The sequence below is a fragment of the Notolepis coatsorum genome (genome assembly GCF_963971535.1).
Source record: "Notolepis coatsorum genome assembly, chromosome: 5".
In the NCBI taxonomy this organism is placed as follows: Eukaryota; Metazoa; Chordata; class Actinopteri; order Aulopiformes; family Paralepididae; genus Notolepis; species Notolepis coatsorum.
In genome coordinates this window covers 96418180-96437044 of record NC_140169.1, presented here as the reverse complement: position 1 = coordinate 96437044, position 18865 = coordinate 96418180, and the positions used below count along the sequence as shown (strand labels likewise).

Sequence of the window (18865 nt, the reverse complement as noted above, 5' to 3'; positions counted from 1 at the left end):
TATACGCAAGTGCAATCTTTCTATCATACAAGCTCTTCTTGCTCTCTATTTGTGTGAATGTGCGCGTGGAAAGCTGGCGCGCAGCACAGACGCTTGATTCAATATCATAAGCAGGTAGACCCCCATCACGAATTCCGAGCCACATTAGTATTCACCTCCACTGCCTGTGTCACACAGAATGAAGGGGGAGATGCATTCAGATAGCCAACACCCAGACACTTAGTCTACCTGCGCTTTTTGTTATGTAAAACGGTGGCCGGGTACTAGTCACAACGAATGGATACAGCGCATTTTTGTGTGCGCGTACACGCGAGTACACATCCGTGCGCGATCGCGCGTACTTCTGCCTCAGTGATCTGGTAACACGGCGTGTAACCGGGTGTGACCACGACTGCACCACTGCACATAGCCTACTGTGTACAGACTGTATTTTACATTAGAAAGCAAACAAAATAAATGGACAAGAGAAAAATAAATCTCAATTTGGTCAGTATTGTCATTTGGACAAGCAAAGCCATTACTTTAAGTTGCAGGCAAGAAAGACAAGTCTGTCCACTGTATCTGGGTTTAACAAAAAAATTATAAAAATAATTTATTTTTCCCCCCAGATATCAATTATTAAAATATATTGCGATAATTATCGTTATATCGCCCAGCCCTAACCACTTCTCTTATGCCTCACCATAGTGTGAACAATATGTATATATATACCATCTTATATATCTCTTTACATATTGTTTTCAAAGGCATTTTTTTTTGGTCTCATGAGTGTTTTACAAAGGTGAGAGAGAGAGAGACACAGACAGACAGAGAGGGAGACACACAGACAAGAGAGAGAGAGACACAGAGAGAGAGAGACACACAGACAGAGAGAGAGAGAGACCTGGAAAGCGAACAGGTTCTTGGAATGGGTGTCTGGGAGGAAGTGATCTTTCGATGTTGATTAAACGGCAAGCAACTAATGTCATGAGTCCAAAATTAAAGGACAATAAATCTAATCTAACTGAAATTGTGTAGCACAGACCTTTCTATGGATCAAACCTCAATATTATTATGGTGTAGTTAATACTTCATGTATCCTTAATCCCTAGGCTAATGAGGCACTAAGATGTTAGTAAAAAAAAAAGGAACGTATGCCAATGACAGGAAGTAACAGTATATATGTGTATGGTTTATTTCTTAATCCCCGAGGGGAAACATGGTTTGCCACCAGAGCAACAATTTTCACTGTGCTCCTAAATTTCTTCGTGTGCTCCTAAATTTTGATTTTATTTATTAAAAATGTATTTAGGAGCACATGTGCTCCTTGGGAAAAAGGTTAGCGTAGAGCCCTATATATATACAAAAAGTGTCGACAATGTTTTATAATCTTAAAATGTTAATTATCAAAAAATGTGGTGCCCCCAAAATACAAAAGAAAAGCCCCCAAAAATCTATTAATCTTTGACTCTTTGCTGTTGGACAGATACGGCAGCAGACAGGCAGGAAGGTTACTCAAATGTTGTCATTTCAATAACCACCAGCCCCTGTATTGTTCTGGCTTATGTCTTGTTTTCTCATTCATAAAATAAAGGGGGGGGGGGGGGGGGGAATTGATAGAATAGATCAAATGTGAAATCAAAATGTCAACTATTGCCAACTTTTACCAATGTACTTAATTGTAAGCTACTGTGGTGCCAAATTTCAGTCAGGGCTGAAATCTGTATACTTCCGTGTTGAAACTGGCGTGATAAACTAACAATAGCCTATATAAAGTTCAGAGTTTTAAAAAGGTAACATCAACCTCTTATTGTAAAATCAGTTTTACTGTATTTAGAAATACAAACTGGAAGTAGGATAGGAACGATTTCACAGCCAAATTACAACGTGGTCAGTCTACGTTATTGTCATGAACTCCCCTTTGAGTTTAAAGCTCTCAGAAATGCACAGCAGAGAGGCTATTATTATGGTAAGGGAAGGTCACTGTGAGACGATTCAAACTGCAACAAAAGGAACCGAAACCAAACTGGAAATGCTCAAACCAGTGCCTCCGTCTGGACATTTCTTCTGCGAAGCTTACTGTGTCGTTTTAGAAAAAGGCGACTCATGATTATCATTTGCCATAAGAATTTATTTCAAATTGCACATATGAAAAAAAGACGAGGCTTTTGAAGTAACGCAAACCAACATTAAATGAAAAACAGTTCTTTGTATTGTAAATGTTGTGTGCTACCCTCCAGCTTCAAACACTGCTTCATGTTTCGCTCTTAGAACAATTGAGTACTAAAGATTCAATATCGTAATGTTTTTCAAACTTTCAGAGGTTCAAAACTCAACTTCCTAAAAACTAGATTGTGCAGCTTTATATGAATTCTTATATGAACAAGGATGTGCGATAGGCAACCAAGAACCAACCGTCTGTAGCCCTGAAGCAACACACTGATGTGACTCATCAAACTCTCTCTGGAAGTCCTCTTGATTTACATTTACGGAACATGTAAATGGTAAATGGACTGCATTTATATAACTCTTTTATAATAATAATAATAATAATAATAATAATAATAATAATAATAATAATAATAAGCCGGAATCAAACCGGGAACCCTCTGAGTGATTACCAGACGACCACTCTACCTCCTGAGCCACTGTCATCCCTAAATGTCTAAAATGTCAGTTCAAATCTCCTCCTTCTCAAGAATCTCACTTAAAGCATGTAAATAAAGTACTTAACGTGTACAATGTGTATGTATCACAAATAAGTACATATTAAAAAAAATAATAAAAAAAGTTAAACATTTTCAGAAAACGTTTGAATTCCCCTGCTGGGAAACGAACCTCAAGAGCTACTGAGACATAGCCTCGCACAAACCCAAACCTTAACCACACTGTTACCTTAAACAAACCATAACCCTCACTTTTTATCTTAACCGTTAAATAGTTCAAACGAACCATCTTCTGATGAGAACATGTTGCCTCAGAACAGACAGGAGTCCAGGTGCTCATTGATATTTGACTCCTGGACCTTGATTAGACACACAGGACAGCTGACTGTCAGCAAGGCAGTGGAGGAGGTTGCAGGAGCATTATAGGGGCCAGAGGAAGAGGAGATGGTGGTGAGGGAGGAGGAAGCAGGTGTTCCGTCTCCAGATGGACTGGACCTGTCCCGGGCTGCTGCAGACCCTCTTCTCTCTGGATTCTGGAAGAAGTCGAAGACGTGGGTGGAGATGGGGTCATCCCGGGACCTCTTCCTAGAGGCTGGGCCGCCATCAGCAGAACCTCCAGGCTTAGTGGCGACACTAGGCTCTCTGAAAATGTCAGAGAGTGGTGGTAAGAAGTCCGATGTGGTGGGACTAGGCGGGGATGTGGTGGGATTAGGCAGGGATGTGGTGGGACTAGGCGGGGATGTGGTGGGACTAGGCAGGGATGTGGTGGGACTAGGCACGGATGTGGTGGGACTAGGCACGGATGTGGTGGGACGACCAGAGGGAAGTTTGTAACCTGCGGAGCCGAGTTTGGATCTGGTGGGGAAACCAGAAGAGCGGTTGGCTTGACCTCTAGAGTCTAGAGAGGACGTGTCCGTCTGCCGTCTCCCAGGAGACGACACCTCTCTGGCGCCCTCTGCTGGTGGCTTTGAGATGCTGGAGGAAGAGGAGGCACCTCTGGCGTTGAAGAAGTCTTGGAGGGATGTCTGGCTAGAGGTCAAACCACTGCTTCTGTCGCTGAAGGTCCGGGAGGCACTTGTGCCTCGGCTGCTGCTCTTGGCGGGTTTGGGGATTCGAACTGGCGAGCCGTCGATGTTGACGAAAACGCTGGTGTTAGCCACGGACCTCTTCAGGGGGGGCCTCTTATCCCCGGAGGCCCCCTGTGTGATGGAGGACAAGGCACTGGAGGTCCCGCTGAGTAAGCTCCTCACACCGGGCTGCACAGGGTAGCCGAGGTCTCTGGTCCGGGGTGGAGGAGGAGAGGAGTCGATGCTGAGGAAGGGTTTAGTCAGAATGGAATCTGGAGGTTTCTGATTGGAGGAGGACGGTTTAGATGCCCTTCCCAGCAGGAAGCCTGTCCCGCTGAATGGGATCATGTTCCTGATGTCCTGTAACCCAGAGCCTGGGAGGGAACAAATATAAAATTAGTCAACCTTTTTTTCTTCTTCTTTTTTTTATTCAAATGTATTGTCATCATACAGCACAAGTACAATACAAAGAAAATAAGTTGGCATCTAACCAGAGTGCAAATGTAACAGTAAAGTGCATTAACAACATACAATGTACAAGTGATTAAACAGGAATATATATAAATGAGTACTACTGAGTAATAATGCCAATCTGATGTATGTACAGTGTTACAGTATTATTATGTACAGTAATACAGGTATAAATACACTATGGTAGTAACTAAGCCATACTGGTCAGTGGTATAACTAATACGAGTAGGTAAGAAATATATACAGATATAGTAGATCGGGTATGTAAATAGAAATATATGCAGGTATATTCAAACAGGTGGGGATAAATATATATACAGTATTATTGTAGTTATGATTACAGTGTAAGGCAGTTATAGACCGTTACGCAGTATACAGTATGCATGTATGTACTGTATTTATGTATGTTTGTACTGTTAACACTAGGGATGCACGATAATTATCAGGTCGATAATTATCAGGCCGATATCAGCAATTATGACGTCATCCCGATAAACCCGATAAAATGATTGATAGCTCCGATAATATATAATATATTTTTTGGTTAACCCTTAGAAGTCAACGGGGCTTATTGCTCCCGTGGGCGGAGAACAAAAGAATTAGAATCTCTCACAAATGCTCAGGAAGTCCCGTTTTTCAAAAATCTGTAAAAATAGAACAAAGACAATTTCGAGTGCATATAGTGTAATCTATATGTATCCTTACTTGCTAAACATAATACGACTTGTAAATATGTTTAATTCTTGCTCAATTGTATAGTTCTAAATATCCCTGTATTCCCCCGAAACTACAACGCGTCACGTACATGCACGCGCGCACACACAAACAGCGCATAGGTGTTAATCACTGAGTGATCTAATATGCATATTCTTCAGCACGAGAGGGGGGTTGTGTTTCTCACTGTCTGTCGTTGATAATAATAGTCCTGCAGTTCGCAGTTCATTCAAGCGCATCACGGTGATGACAGCTCTCTAGTCTAGAGTAGAGAGGTGGCCTGTTACTGTTCCATGATTTTCATTCGGCGCTTCAGCTCACCTGGCAGAGCAGCGGTTCTGCGCTCCTGCGGTCCGGTGTTGACGAGTTCGAATCCCATCAAATCTTTTTTTTTAACGTGATTTTTTTTTTACACGTGTATTCTTTACTGTACTGATACAATAGTGCATATTCAGAGAGAGATATAGGGAGAGGCAGCGTCGAGACGAAACTTGTGTCGAGTCTGCTTCTATGTGCAACAGAAACTCCGCAGCATCCTGACAGTCCTGTATACCCACGTCGCGCTAAAACATTAACTACTGTATGGCAGAGTGCGTGTGTGTATATGAGTTATGAATTATCTCTCGCAGTTCATTCAAGCGGACAGTGGAGTGGACTACAGTATCAGCCGCTGGCTGCTGTGTGACGAGTTTGGTGTTTTGGTCACCCGCGCTAAACACGGTGCTTTAGTTGACAGCGCATCGATGCGCTTTGTGAAGGAAAGATGATCACAGAATGACACCAGTATCACTGACTACCACGGCAAGCCTATAGAAAATTATTCTATTTAATAATAATAATAATAATTATTATTATAAATGTCTCTCTCTCTGTCTGTTTCTTTCTTTCTTTCTTTCTTTCTCTCTCTTTCTATTATATTACTATTATATATCTATCTAAATATCTAAACCTCTGTCTATCTAGTGTGTGTATATGCATGGCATCAAATCAAAGTGTGTGTTGCCTGTATTGATCAGTCACACTATACCCCCATTCAGCTGTAATTGTTCCCTGCTGGGCCTTTGTTTCATGGTGTGAATTAGTCATTGAAATTAACATTGACATCACATTGAATTCTGGGAAGGAGTGTAGTTCCCTTATCATTAGCTGAATTCACTGAATTCTCTTCAGAGGCTCCTGCTGCAAATAGGTAATGACTGTACCAGAATGTTTGATAGGACATTGATTGAAAACTATCATCTCAAATTTGACAATTGATGGCTTATTTTGAAGGTATGAATCTGTAATTTTATATTATGTAACAAAAAAAAAGGGGGAAATTCTCAGGAGGAGGAGCTATTTAGGTTAGACTCCTAAGGGTAAATGGTGTGGGTGGATTGGGATGAAGGGTGTTTGTTTTTACTGTAGGCTGCTCCCGTTTTGCCAGTACTGTGGTACGACTGATAGCGTGTGGTTTAGAAAGAGGACTTTTTTCACAAATCCAGCGCTCCCTTTCTCATGCCTGGCTGTGACGACGTAGTCACGTAACTTTCAGAAGCAGCGCGGATCAGGGTTCGAAATTAAGGGGGGCTTGGGGCAAAATGTCCTTGAAAATTGACCAAATGCCCTCGAAAATCAGTTAAGGGGGGCAAGAAAAGCCCCAGACAGTGTTAATACACAATTATCATTCTCGGCAGCAGTTGTAATTGTTACTGTAGGAAGAAGGGTATGTTAAATTGAAGGTATTCTGAACCAAGGGTGGGGCTAGTGTAACCAGGGGTGGAGCTAGTGTAACCAGGGGTGGGGCTGGTGTAGTCTGTACATGAGGAGAGGAGCATCACCTTTGAGTGCACTAGAAGACGTTTCCTTCTTGTCTGTGTTCTTCTCGCTTCCAGCCTTCTTGTCGCTCTTCTTGTTTTTCTTCCCGTATCCATCCGGCTCCTTCACCTTGGTGTAAGACCCCCCACAGGTCCTGTGATGCTCCGCCCACCAGGGGTCCTGGGAGGAGGGGGCCCGGTTCATAGCTCGCTTCACAAAGCCAAAGTAGGGCTTACGGGTCTGACATGGACCGTCACAGCGCCACCAGTGCTGCCTGTACATGTCAACCTCATCATGGAAGCTATGGTACACCTGAGGGGGGGTGGGGGAGACGGAGAGAAGAGAGTCATTTTCTATTACTATTTCTGTTGAAATCTCATTATGAAAGGTGAGGTATATAAACAAATTTTCCATGATTATATCCACAATCTACTTATAATTTATCAGTTGGTTTGTCTTTCCCCAGACTTAGCTGGACTATTAAAAAATTGGTTTTGCTGGCAAGAAATAAAAGCCATTTACAATGTCAATACAATTGTAAATGGAAACTGATAACTACAAACAATACTAAATGTTTTGAACTCAATATATCCCATAATAATAAACACTGATCTTCCCCAATGCACGTCATGTAGTATCATACTGTAGCATACTGATAAAGGTGGGAAATATAGAATAGTGACATCCAGTTACTGAAAACTTCATAAATACTGACTTCTCTAAACCACAGTAATAAGACGTATGGTAGACTACTAGACTTAGACTTTAATGTCCCCGGGGGGACATTCCTTCTCACAGCACTGTACTCAATAGACAACAGTACATAGAACATCATATGAAAACAGTACATGATACAACATATCAACACAGTACATACATCATATCAAAACACCACATAAAAACACCATACAACATATCAAAACAGTACATAGAACATAATATCAAAACAGTACATACAACATACAATAACAGACAGCAGCACACACTCTCGGTTCAAAGCAGCTATGGCTGCAGGGATCAGGCTTTTACCAAAGCAGGCTCTTCTGTATCCTAGTGTTCTGTACCTGCGCCCGGAGGGCAGTAGGGTATGGTAGTGGTTGAGTGGGTGTGTGGTGTTTAAGCATTACATCACATGCAGGAGTGTGTTATACGAATTAGATCATGCCTAGGGGTGGTTGTTAGGCCCGAGGTGCAACCGAGGGTCGTTAGACCCCCCTAGGCATGATCTAATTCGTATAACACACGACTTCAAGTGATGTAATGTCTTTTATACAATGGCCGAATTCATCCAACCTTATTGCTATACAATAAACACAGTAATTGAAGCATAATGGAGATGTATTCACAAAACCATCCGCAGAAAAAGTAGGTGAAAAAAAGAAAAGAAATAAGTTGCCTCCGTGTCTAGAAGCAGGTGCGGTGCTTCAAAGCATGCCATCTAACAACAAACTTCATATAAATCCTGTGATGTATTATTGTTTTGACAATGGGTCATGACAAACCAATTACATAATCCAACATTGTGTAAACAACTAACATATTCCAGTTAGCGGTATCTTTTTTAAATGATTCGTTACGAATATATCCCTACTTCCATTGTGTTTGGGACATCCAGTGAAATCGCTTTGTGCGACAGTGTCCTTTTGCAGAGGCAGGTTGCTACAAAGCATGGCATCTAACAGTGAAGTTACCGGTTGTTATTTGATTGATTGATTGAACATTTTATTAACAGATTGCAGAATGGGTACAATACAGTACAGCTCAATACACACAATTGTTAACACAATGGCGCCCAAGCACAGATATATCCGGCTTTCGAATCCATGCTTAATGGACCGAAGGACGGATATATCCGTGGCAAGTTGTTTTGGCTTTTATTCCATTTTAATAACCTATTCAAGGTCGCCGAGCTGCACTGCAGATGTACCCTACTCTTTGAATTCAAGAACGTGCATTACCGGCCAGATCCTCTTAGGGGCGCTATCGCGATAATGCAGTGTTCCCTGTGGCCGAAGTCGTCTTTTTTTTTTTTTTTTTTTTTTTATCTCTAATGTAGTTTTCTACTCACCTGAAGCGATAGCTATTGTCTGTTGCACGGAATACGTTTTGGATCGCGGATTTCACTATGCAGTAAGGGGATATATCATCAGCCAATGGACATATTGATCTACCAGATGGCGATCGATAACGGGGAAATGCTCAGGGGGATCCAACCGGCTCATGGTAAGATCTTTTTCACGTAAATTACAGCCCGATCGGGCCTTGTTATGATACGATACGCGTATGTGGCTACTTAGACGAACACGGTTATTGGTAATCAATAATAAGAAACGACGTCCCCCGCCCCCCCTTTCATGCATACATGCTTGAGGATCGTGCCGATCATATGCAGTTTGAGTTTTAACTGTAGCTTATGTATAACGGAAATGCCATTGGATATAACGTTAGTAGCTATTAGCCCTTTATCTAGCCTTCCAGGAAATATACTAGACCAAATGCCGTATACCGCTTATATTCACAGCGCTATAAAATGAGAACGTATTGATGATTTTTTTTCTTTTAAGCCATTTTGAAGGGACGGTTTATGGACTCAATTGACAATGAGAATGGACAGATAGCAATACTATAAAGTATAGATTTAGCTCTACAAACAGCCCCAAGTCTGTTTACAAATGCTGGTCGTCTCTAGTGATATTAGACTCATCCCAGTGGCCGCCAATGTGTTAAGGGGATGCAGACCAGAGAAAGACTTTCGTCTCGTTTACATCAGGGTCCCCCATTTTCAATGCATCATAAGATATACGACATACAGATAGACATTGCTACATCTATACCAGCGTTTCCGTTAGCCGGTAATTACCGGTATTTGACCGGCAAAATATGTTGAAGTCCGAATATTTAAATATCTCCGGTCATAATGTCCGGTGAAAATTATTTCTCTAAGCACAATTTTATTATTTGAATTGTATTAAAATAGGCTCAAATTAAATAGCCTATGCGATGAACGAAACAATCATTACATGTTGCTTCACGCTGATAAAGCGCGGATGGCGCCGCTCGGATGTGAATCTTTTTTTCTTTCTTTTTTTGAGCCTGTCTGGCATACGAGCGAGAGAGAGAGATGGCCAAACAAGCTAAGCTTAACAAATATTTCATGAAACCAAGCACAAGCAGGTCTAATAATAATGACAACGAAGATGAGTCTTCTGAACTTGAAGTCACAGAGACCGCTGATGCCGTGGTGAAAGAAAACAGAAACAGAAATGTCGAGCGTTCAGGCCCGAGTGGAAAGTTTAATTCTCCTGGCTGAGGTGCGACATTATATCCACATTTTCCAGTTCACTGATCCAGCCAGGGTTACCAGTGACACAGTTCATTCTGGAACCTCAGATCCCCGCTGATCATGGAGTTCTACAGTATCGCGTTGGATCCATACACGTATCGATTTTTTCGAATGGTGATCAGGAATTGGAATATACCAGTTGGATACCATCTGATGTCAGGTAAGGACTCTATGTTATCAGTGTTAGGATAATCAGAGTAAGTTTGATGAAGTTATAAGCTGTTTTGTGAAATGTCTTCTTTCGGTTTCAATGTAAAAGTCCGAGAGGAAATCAACGGGGCGATTATCCGCACGCGGCCGTAATGTGCTTGCGTGCACGTATAATATTGATCATCTAGCGTTTATTTGAAAACGATTCATAAAAAGGCCGACGAATATCAACGTTGTGGAATATTCCACTAAAATACGATTTTCATAGAATGCTCCAGAATGAGCTGTTTTTTATCTGAAAACGGGGGCTTTTCTAAATGCTCTGAAACGGAAACGACGCGATAAACAGCCTTGACAGCACTGACTCGAAAATAGTCTTTGATAATGCGATGGGCAGAGGCCCATAATTTAAAACATAGATTAGGCGATATTAACGTTAACATTGGCGCCGATGGTGGCATTCAGCGGGTAAAAAGGAAAACCAGGCTGACCGGAATTTCTCGAATATGTCCGGGGATAGAAATCTTGCAGGACACCCAGACCGGCACGAATATGTTCTAACGGAAACACTGATCTATACATAGGTTGCTACAAAGCGGATACAATCTGGCGTGTGGATATCCCGGAGTTGGACCCAGAGTTTGACTGGGATGATGTTTGGGCAAATGTGGCATTATCTTCCCGCAACCCCAATCACCAGCAAATTAATTTTAATTATATTCATAGGACTTATCTTACACCTAGGAAGCTATATGCTATGGGACTGATAACCGACTCTCGTGCACTTTGTGCTCTCAAAAGGCCACTGGCACTTATATGCATATGTATTGGGATTGCCCACCAGTGGCCCGCTTCTGGAGGTCAATAACGGACAAACTTTCAGATCTGTGTGGCTTAACTATCCCATTCACAGCTGTTACGCTACTCCTGAACGATATAACGACACTACCCGCGTCCGTACAACTGAAAAGGGTTGTCCTAGCGGGCGTCACAGCAGCGAAGAAGCTAATAGCAATGAGATGGAAGGAGCCTGAGAAGCTTACAATGATTAACTGGTCCCTAACTCTATTGGATGTGATTTATCTTGAGATATCCACAGCCCGGGTGATTGGGGTGGGGCAGGCTGGAATTGACCTATGGTTCGCAGCAGCTGAGAAGGTAAAGACCGCAGTGTGCGGCTGAGCGGGGTTGAGGTGCGTGTTCGGGTGAGTCCGGCGGTCTCTTGGGAGGGGGAGGAGGAAATGTTTTGTCTATCTTGTCTTTTGTCTTGTCATCTTGAGTTTAGCTGGGGATATTATGGGGGAGCAGCTATTTAACTATTTCTTCACTGTTTGGCCACTTTTACACGGTCTCTGTGAGTCTATGGAACACCTCTACAGGTTTTTGTTTTTTCATGAAGGTTCATTGCTCTGTTTTCGGGTCGTGTTTTCAAAAAATGGTCCTTGTGGTGGATTGGAGATGTACGTTTTATTAATATAGGGTCACACGGCCGGGAACCGGGGCTGAACACTGGGAAATACCATTTATTAGATAGTACCCCTTGGAATTAAAATTTAGAAGGTTGAACTCTGTTTTCTTTTCTCTTGTCTGTATAATTGTTAGTCTGTATTATTATTATTGTTTTTGTTATTTTCTTGTGAAGTTCTATGTACTGTGATTGTGGTTAATGTGTTGTCTTGTTTCATGTGAATAATAATAAAAAATTTGATAAAAAAAAAAAAAAATTGCTACAAAGCATGCCATCTAACAGTGAAGTTAGCGGTTGTTATTTGATTGATTGAAAATTGTATTAACAGGAGAGGGAGGTTCTACAACGAATGCCATCTAACAACACACTTCCCGCGATTTATATTTTGTTTCACAATGAGTCATGACCAACCAATTACATAATCCAACATTGTGTAAGCAACTAACACATTCCAGGTGACTTTATCGTTTTTTAATGAGTCGTTATGACAATATCAATACATCCATTCATAAAGATTATTGTCCGACATCTTGGTTTCATTCATAAAACACGAACGGCGAAGTGATTCGGAAAAAAAGTTATTCGGTTGTGGGCGGGTTCTGGGATCACATGGAGTGTGTTATGAGAAATAACGTCTGAAAGAAGTGTTTCAGCCAATCAGAATCAATAAATTTGCATGCCATTGTATAACCTGTTCTATTAGAGGTAGTGGTTGAGTGTGGGTGTGTGGTATCCTGTTCTATTAGAGGTAGTGGTTGAGTGGGTGTGTGGTGTCCTGTTCTATTAGAGGTAGTGGTTGAGTGGGTGTGTGGTGTCCTGTTCTATTAGAGGTAGTGGTTGAGTGGGTGTGTGGTGTCCTGTTCTATTAGAGGTAGTGGTTGAGTGGGTGTGTGGTGTCCTGTTCTATTAGAGGTAGTGGTTGAGTGGGTGTGTGGTGTCCGGTTCTATTGGTGTCACAATGCATGCAATGGTCATATTGTAGGTCTGTGAGGTTGGACGAGGGGAGACTGATTAAGCTGCAGCGATGTTGTGGATATGCATGCAAGTTTGGCCCAGTTAGTAACAGATAGTAAGTTAAAGAAGCAGGTGGAACAGTACAGTAGGATGGGCTGAATAATGCTCTAGTACAACAGTAGGAGATGAATAATGCTCTGGTACAACAGTAAGATATTAATAATAATGCTCTGGTACAACAGTAGGAGATGAATAATGATCTGGTACAACAGTAAGATATTAATAATAATGCTCTGGTACAACAGTAGGAGATGAATAATGATCTGGTACAACAGTAGAAGATGAATAATGATCTGGTACAACAGTAGAAGATGAATAATGCTCAGGTACAACAGTAAGATATTAATAATAATGCTCTGGTACAACAGTAGGAGATGAATAATGATCTGGTACAACAGTAAGATATTAATAATAATGATCTGGTACAACAGTAAGATATTAATAATAATGCTCTGGTACAACAGTAGGAGATGAATAATGATCTGGTACAACAGTAAGATATTAATAATAATGCTCTGGTACAACAGTAGGAGATGAATAATGATCTGGTACAACAGTAGAAGATGAATAATGATCTGGTACAACAGTAGAAGATGAATAATGCTCAGGTACAACAGTAAGATATTAATAATAATGCTCTGGTACAACAGTAGGAGATGAATAATGATCTGGTACAACAGTAAGATATTAATAATAATGCTCTGGTACAACAGTAGGAGATGAATAAAGATCTGGTACAACAGTAAGATATGAATGATAAAGCTCTGGTACAACAGTAGGAGATGCATAATGCTCTGGTACAACAGTAGGACTGAAGATGAATAATGTGTGATGTAATGAGTCCTTTGAACTTATGGGTGACTGAGTGGTATGCCCCTTCAATGAACAGGTTGTTGTGTTGTTGTAACATTTCTTTATATCGTCAATAAAGACTTTCAATCAAACAATCAACTTTCGATAGAGATACAGTGAGAGAAGCCTACCGTGATGCTGGTGCCGCTGGCCTGGTTGATCCGGTCCATGTGTTTACAGAACTCTGGCCCATGACCGTCCCGGTCTCTGTTGTTCTGGGTCACAAACAGCAGCGCATGAATCATCTCATGGAGTAGAGTCTGTAGGAAGATATGAGACTTATAATAACCTTCATCTCTAGTCTGTAGGAAGATATGAGACTTATAATAACCTTAATCTCTAGTCTGGAGGAAGATATGAGATCTTAATAATAACCTTCATCTCTACAGTCTGGAGGAAGATATGAGACAACCTTAATAATAACCTTCATCTCTAGTCTGGAGGAAGATATGATACTTTAATAATAACCTTCATCTCTACAGTCTGGAGGAAGATATGAGACTTTAATAATAACCTTCATCTCTAGTCTGGAGGAAGATATGAGATTTTAATAATAACCTTCATCTCTACAGTCTGGAGGAAGATATGAGACTTTAATAATAACCTTCATCTCTACAGTCTGGAGGAAGATATGAGACTTTAATAATAACCTTCATCTCTAGTCTGGACTCTCTGGAGAAAGATATGATACTTATAATAACCTTCATCTCTAGTCTGGACTCTCTGGAGAAAGATATGATACTTATAAACCTTCATCTCTAGTCTGGAGGAAGATATGAGACTTACTCGATTACTAACTCATACAAGGAGAAGAGAACATATCACTCCAGTCCTGGCCACTCTGCACTGGCTTCCAATAACTCATAGAATTGATTTTAAGGTCCTTTTCCTAACATATAAAGCTCTTAATGAGCAAGGCCCAAAATACATAGCAAATTCCCTAGTTAGTTATCTGCCCTCAAGAACGCTACGGTCATCCACTACAGGTTTACTAGACACGCCCAGAAACCAAAAAAGGATAGGAAGTATGGCATTTGCCAACTATGCCCCAAAACTATGGAACACACTACCAACACACATCAGAAACGCCAGCTCTATACACATTTTTAAAGGAAAATTAAAAACGTACCTATACAGTCTAGCTTACAAATAGTTATGGCTTGGAAAAACCTGATGGATCCATGAGGCTAGGATAAGCCTTGTGGACCCAACTTTTTAGATGAAGGAACGGGTACATAGGAGACACGCCTCCAGTTTTTCAAAAGTTTTTGACACGCCTCAGCTTCTGAGCTGAAGGCGTGTTTTTGCGGACCTCCCAAACTTTCAAACTTTTTAGATGAAGGAATGGGTACAATAGGAGACACGCCTCCAGTTTTTCAAACGTTTTTGACACGCCTCAGCTTCTGAGCTGAAGGCGTGTTTTTGCGGACCTCCCAAACTTTCAAACTTTTTAGATGAAGGAATGGGTACAATAGGAGACACGCCTCCAGTTTTTCAAACGTTTTTGACACGCCTCAGCTTCTGAGCTGAAGGCGTGTTTTTGCGGACCTCCCAAACTTTCAAACTTTAGACTGTTTTCTTTATACGTTTTTCTTTTTCTTTCTTTCTACCACAAGACGCGGCCACTGATGGGTCCATGGGACTTGGATAAGTCCTGTGGACCCAACTCTGGCCACTGACCACATGAGCGAACGGGTACATACGCACACAATACACGGCCACTGATGGATCCATGGGACTTGGTAAAGCACTATGGACCCAACTATGACCACTGATAAAAACGTAACTACACTAGCATTATAAGACCTAAACATTGCTACCTACCATACAAGTGCATTGGTTTAGTGCACTTCCGGTTGCCACTGAGCGGAAATGTTTGTGCGGACCTGTTCTCCCAAACTGGTAAGCAAATGACTGTTTTTACGTTATTTTCATTTTTACGTTACTATTATTATTATTTTTTTTTTTTTTTTTAAACATTGATCTTAACTGATCACTATGACTTTATTGCTTTTATCGTTATATATGCCTATAATTGTGTACAGCACTTTGAGCTACATGACATGTATGAAAGGTGCTTTATAAATACTTACTTACTTACTTACTTACTTATAATAATAACCTTCATCTCTACAGTCTGTAGGAAGATATGAGAGTTTAATAACCTTCATCTCTAGTCTGTAGGAAGATATGAGACTTTAATAATAACCTTCATCTCTAGTCTGGAGGAAGATATGAGACTATAATCATAACCTTCATCTACAGTCTGGAGGAAGATATGAGACTTTAATAATAACCTTCATCTACAGTCTGGAGGAAGATATGAGACCTTTATAATAACCTTCATCTCTAGTCTGGAGGAAGATATGAGACTTTAATAATAACCTTCATCTCTAGTCTGGAGGAAGATATGAGACCTTAATAATAACATTAATCTCTACAGTTTGCAGGAGGATACGAGACTTTAATAATAACCTTCATCTCTACAGTCTGCAGGAGGATACGAGACATTAATAATAACCTTCATCTCTACAGTTTGCAGGAGGATACGAGACATTAATAATAACATTCATCTCTACAGTTTGCAGGAGGATACGAGACTTTAATAATAACCTTCATCTCTACAGTTTGCAGGAGGATACGAGACAGTAATAATAACCTTCATCTCTACAGTTTGCAGGAGGATACGAGACATTAATAATAACCTTCATCTCTACAGTTTGCAGGAGGATACAAGACAGTAATAACCTTCATACCAGCCCTACTTCATGTCTTACCTGAACCAGGTCCCGTCTGGGTCTGAGCTTCAACAGAGGCTCGCTGAGTTTGATAGAACACAGTCCACCCCGGCCCTCGTACATACACAGCCCTGCACAGCTGGAGGACACAACACATATTGATAACATACCCCAAGCCTCGTACACATACCCTAACCCACTTTCTAAAGAAATTCAGCATGGGGCCTTAGATCCTATGACCCTAACCCACTTTCTAAAGAAATTCAGCATGGGGCCTTAGATCCTATGGGCCTAATATAGAGAGGCACAACTGAGAGCATCCTGACTGGGATGCATCACCGATGGTGTGTCAGCAAAGCCCGTAGGATTATCAAAGACCCCAGCCATTCCCAACCACAAACTGTTCCAGCTGATGCAGTCTGGCAAACAGGACCCCTTTGCGTCTGTTCAGATTCAGACTCATGAACATTAAAGGGGCCATATTGTGAAAATTGCCCTTTCCTGTGTTTTGCAGTTTTTTTTTAATAGAATGAGGAGTTGTCCCACTCCCAACACTGAGAACATGTTAAATATGTGATAGCTATTTTATTGCTGTCTGAAGCGAGGCTTCGGAGCTTGTGTCGAGCAATCCAGCTTTTTTTATGTGGAGCCTGTATCGAGGCGCGTATCAGGTGACGTACTGATGACGTCCGAAGCCTCACTCGGGGGTGTACCGCCCCCGAAGCCTCACTCTGCGTCACTGATTCAGGAAATGGCTTCGGGGTTGGTGCGCAACACAAGTGTCGACATAGGAATTCATTACGAGTTTCTTTGCGTTGGAGAATCCCGTGGAGTACTGGGAAAGACAAATAAATGTGTATGCTAATAATCCCAACATATATATAACAGATGGTAGCGCGAGGCACTGTCAGTCACGATGGACTTCAAGCGTTGTGAAGTGACTGGCGAGTAGTGGTACTGCGAGTTAAACTCACTCCACTTAAAAAGACACACTTTACACGTCATGAAGAGTGAATTCACCTTGGTGTAGCGGTCTGTGCTGTCACCCGTGTCACGGCAGACCCGGGTTCTAAACTCCCTCGGGGCATCGAAGAAAGTTAAACACAACGCAAAAAAGGTGACCATATCATCTCCGTTACATATAAACTTGCTGTAATGTCTAACTTGCTGTGCCTAATCTAATCACATCTGTATGATCCAAATGCAGGATGGCATGTCGATTTTGAGTTGCTTTTTCTGAATAAAAATGAATGAAGCAAGCACTTGTCCCTTCCATCATTCTGTTAGAAAAACACACTATATTAAATTATAGAATGTTGTAGTAACACAAGCACTTTCTCCTCTGTCCCTGCCATCATTCTGTTAGAAAAACAGACACATTATTATTTGTTTATTGGCATCATCATCACTCTGCCTGTTCTACATTTATTGTCCACTTGATGGCACAGTAGAGCAAATATACCATGAAGCTTCAACACATGTGTGGTACTATTGGATGGAAAGCCTCAATGCTTCATGAAGCTTCATCTCGCCATCACTACTGCTATGCCTTTATATTTTATTCTGTTTTTATTGTATTTTTTATTATCCTATTCTACTGCTGTTGCTACTGCAATGTCGGGGGTGGGGGCAAACACAAAACAATTCCCATCTATGTGCTGGGAATTGTGACAAATAAAATATTCTGGTTTTGAGTGACTTACAGAGTCATCCTGGGGCTCCACTTGACTTCCACGCCGAAGAGTTTCCCCCAGAAGAAGTGCTCATTGAACTCCAGGAACATGGCCCTGACGTCGGGGTGCGGGTCCAGAGTCTCCCACGACTCGTCCACGATGGACAGCGGCCTCTCGGGGTGAGAAGGTGGGCGTGTAGAGCTGCTCCCACCACCACCATCAACCTTGCGTTTCTTGTCGCTTTGTCCAAATTCGTTGTCAACGTTGTGGACGTTTGGTGAAATTAAGGAGTCGTATTCACAGTCAAACTGCCCCTGTAGCTGTAAAGCGAGCAGATAGTCTTCATCCATCTTCGACAACAACAACGCAGGTGGTTCAACGACTTCTACTAAAGATGTATTAATGAGGGACGGTTGTTTTGTACCGAGGTCCGACTATTTAGTAGCCACACTAGCTCAACAAAGACAACAAGCTAACGTTTAAGCCAGCCTGTCTTCATCATCATACGTGTAATGTTGACGTTAAAAGCTGATGTTAATCGTGTTCCGAACAACAATAACTACATATTGTGTCGTCTCGTTAAATGTCATGTCATATTGTTGTACCTTGTTATACAAATGAAACCATCTGCGACTGTCTGAGACCAGAGCGGCTTACTTCAAACGTGTTTTCCGGTTTACGTCACATCCATCCGGCGGCGAGGCGCAGGGGCTTCTGGGACTTGTAGGCGCTCCACTTTTCTGAATGTTGGCCGACCGAGACAATACATGCGTTTTTATTATTATTATTATTATTTCAAGCGTTTTAGAGCACAAGTCAAACCAATTGATCGTCCTACCTTCCCGTATATACACACAATGAAAAAAATATGCGTTCGTATTTTTGAGAGCAATGTAAGGTCATTGAGTGCCGTTGAGAATTGAGCTATAGCTA

At 41.5% G+C, this 18865-nt stretch overlaps 1 protein-coding gene across 1 annotated transcript; it reads right to left on the bottom strand.

Annotated features, from left to right (window-relative positions):
• Positions 1-2127: 2127 nt before the first annotated feature.
• On the bottom strand, positions 2128-18571 carry sprtn (SprT-like N-terminal domain). The gene is made up of 5 exons (XM_084314443.1): positions 17963-18571; positions 16299-16398; positions 13653-13781; positions 6718-7006; positions 2128-4086 (listed from the first exon to the last, which is right to left on the bottom strand). Exons 1-5 carry the CDS (start codon positions 18280-18282, stop codon positions 2957-2959), a joined length of 1968 nt encoding a protein of 655 aa, XP_084170569.1. The 5' UTR covers positions 18283-18571; the 3' UTR covers positions 2128-2956.
• Positions 18572-18865: the final 294 nt, after the last annotated feature.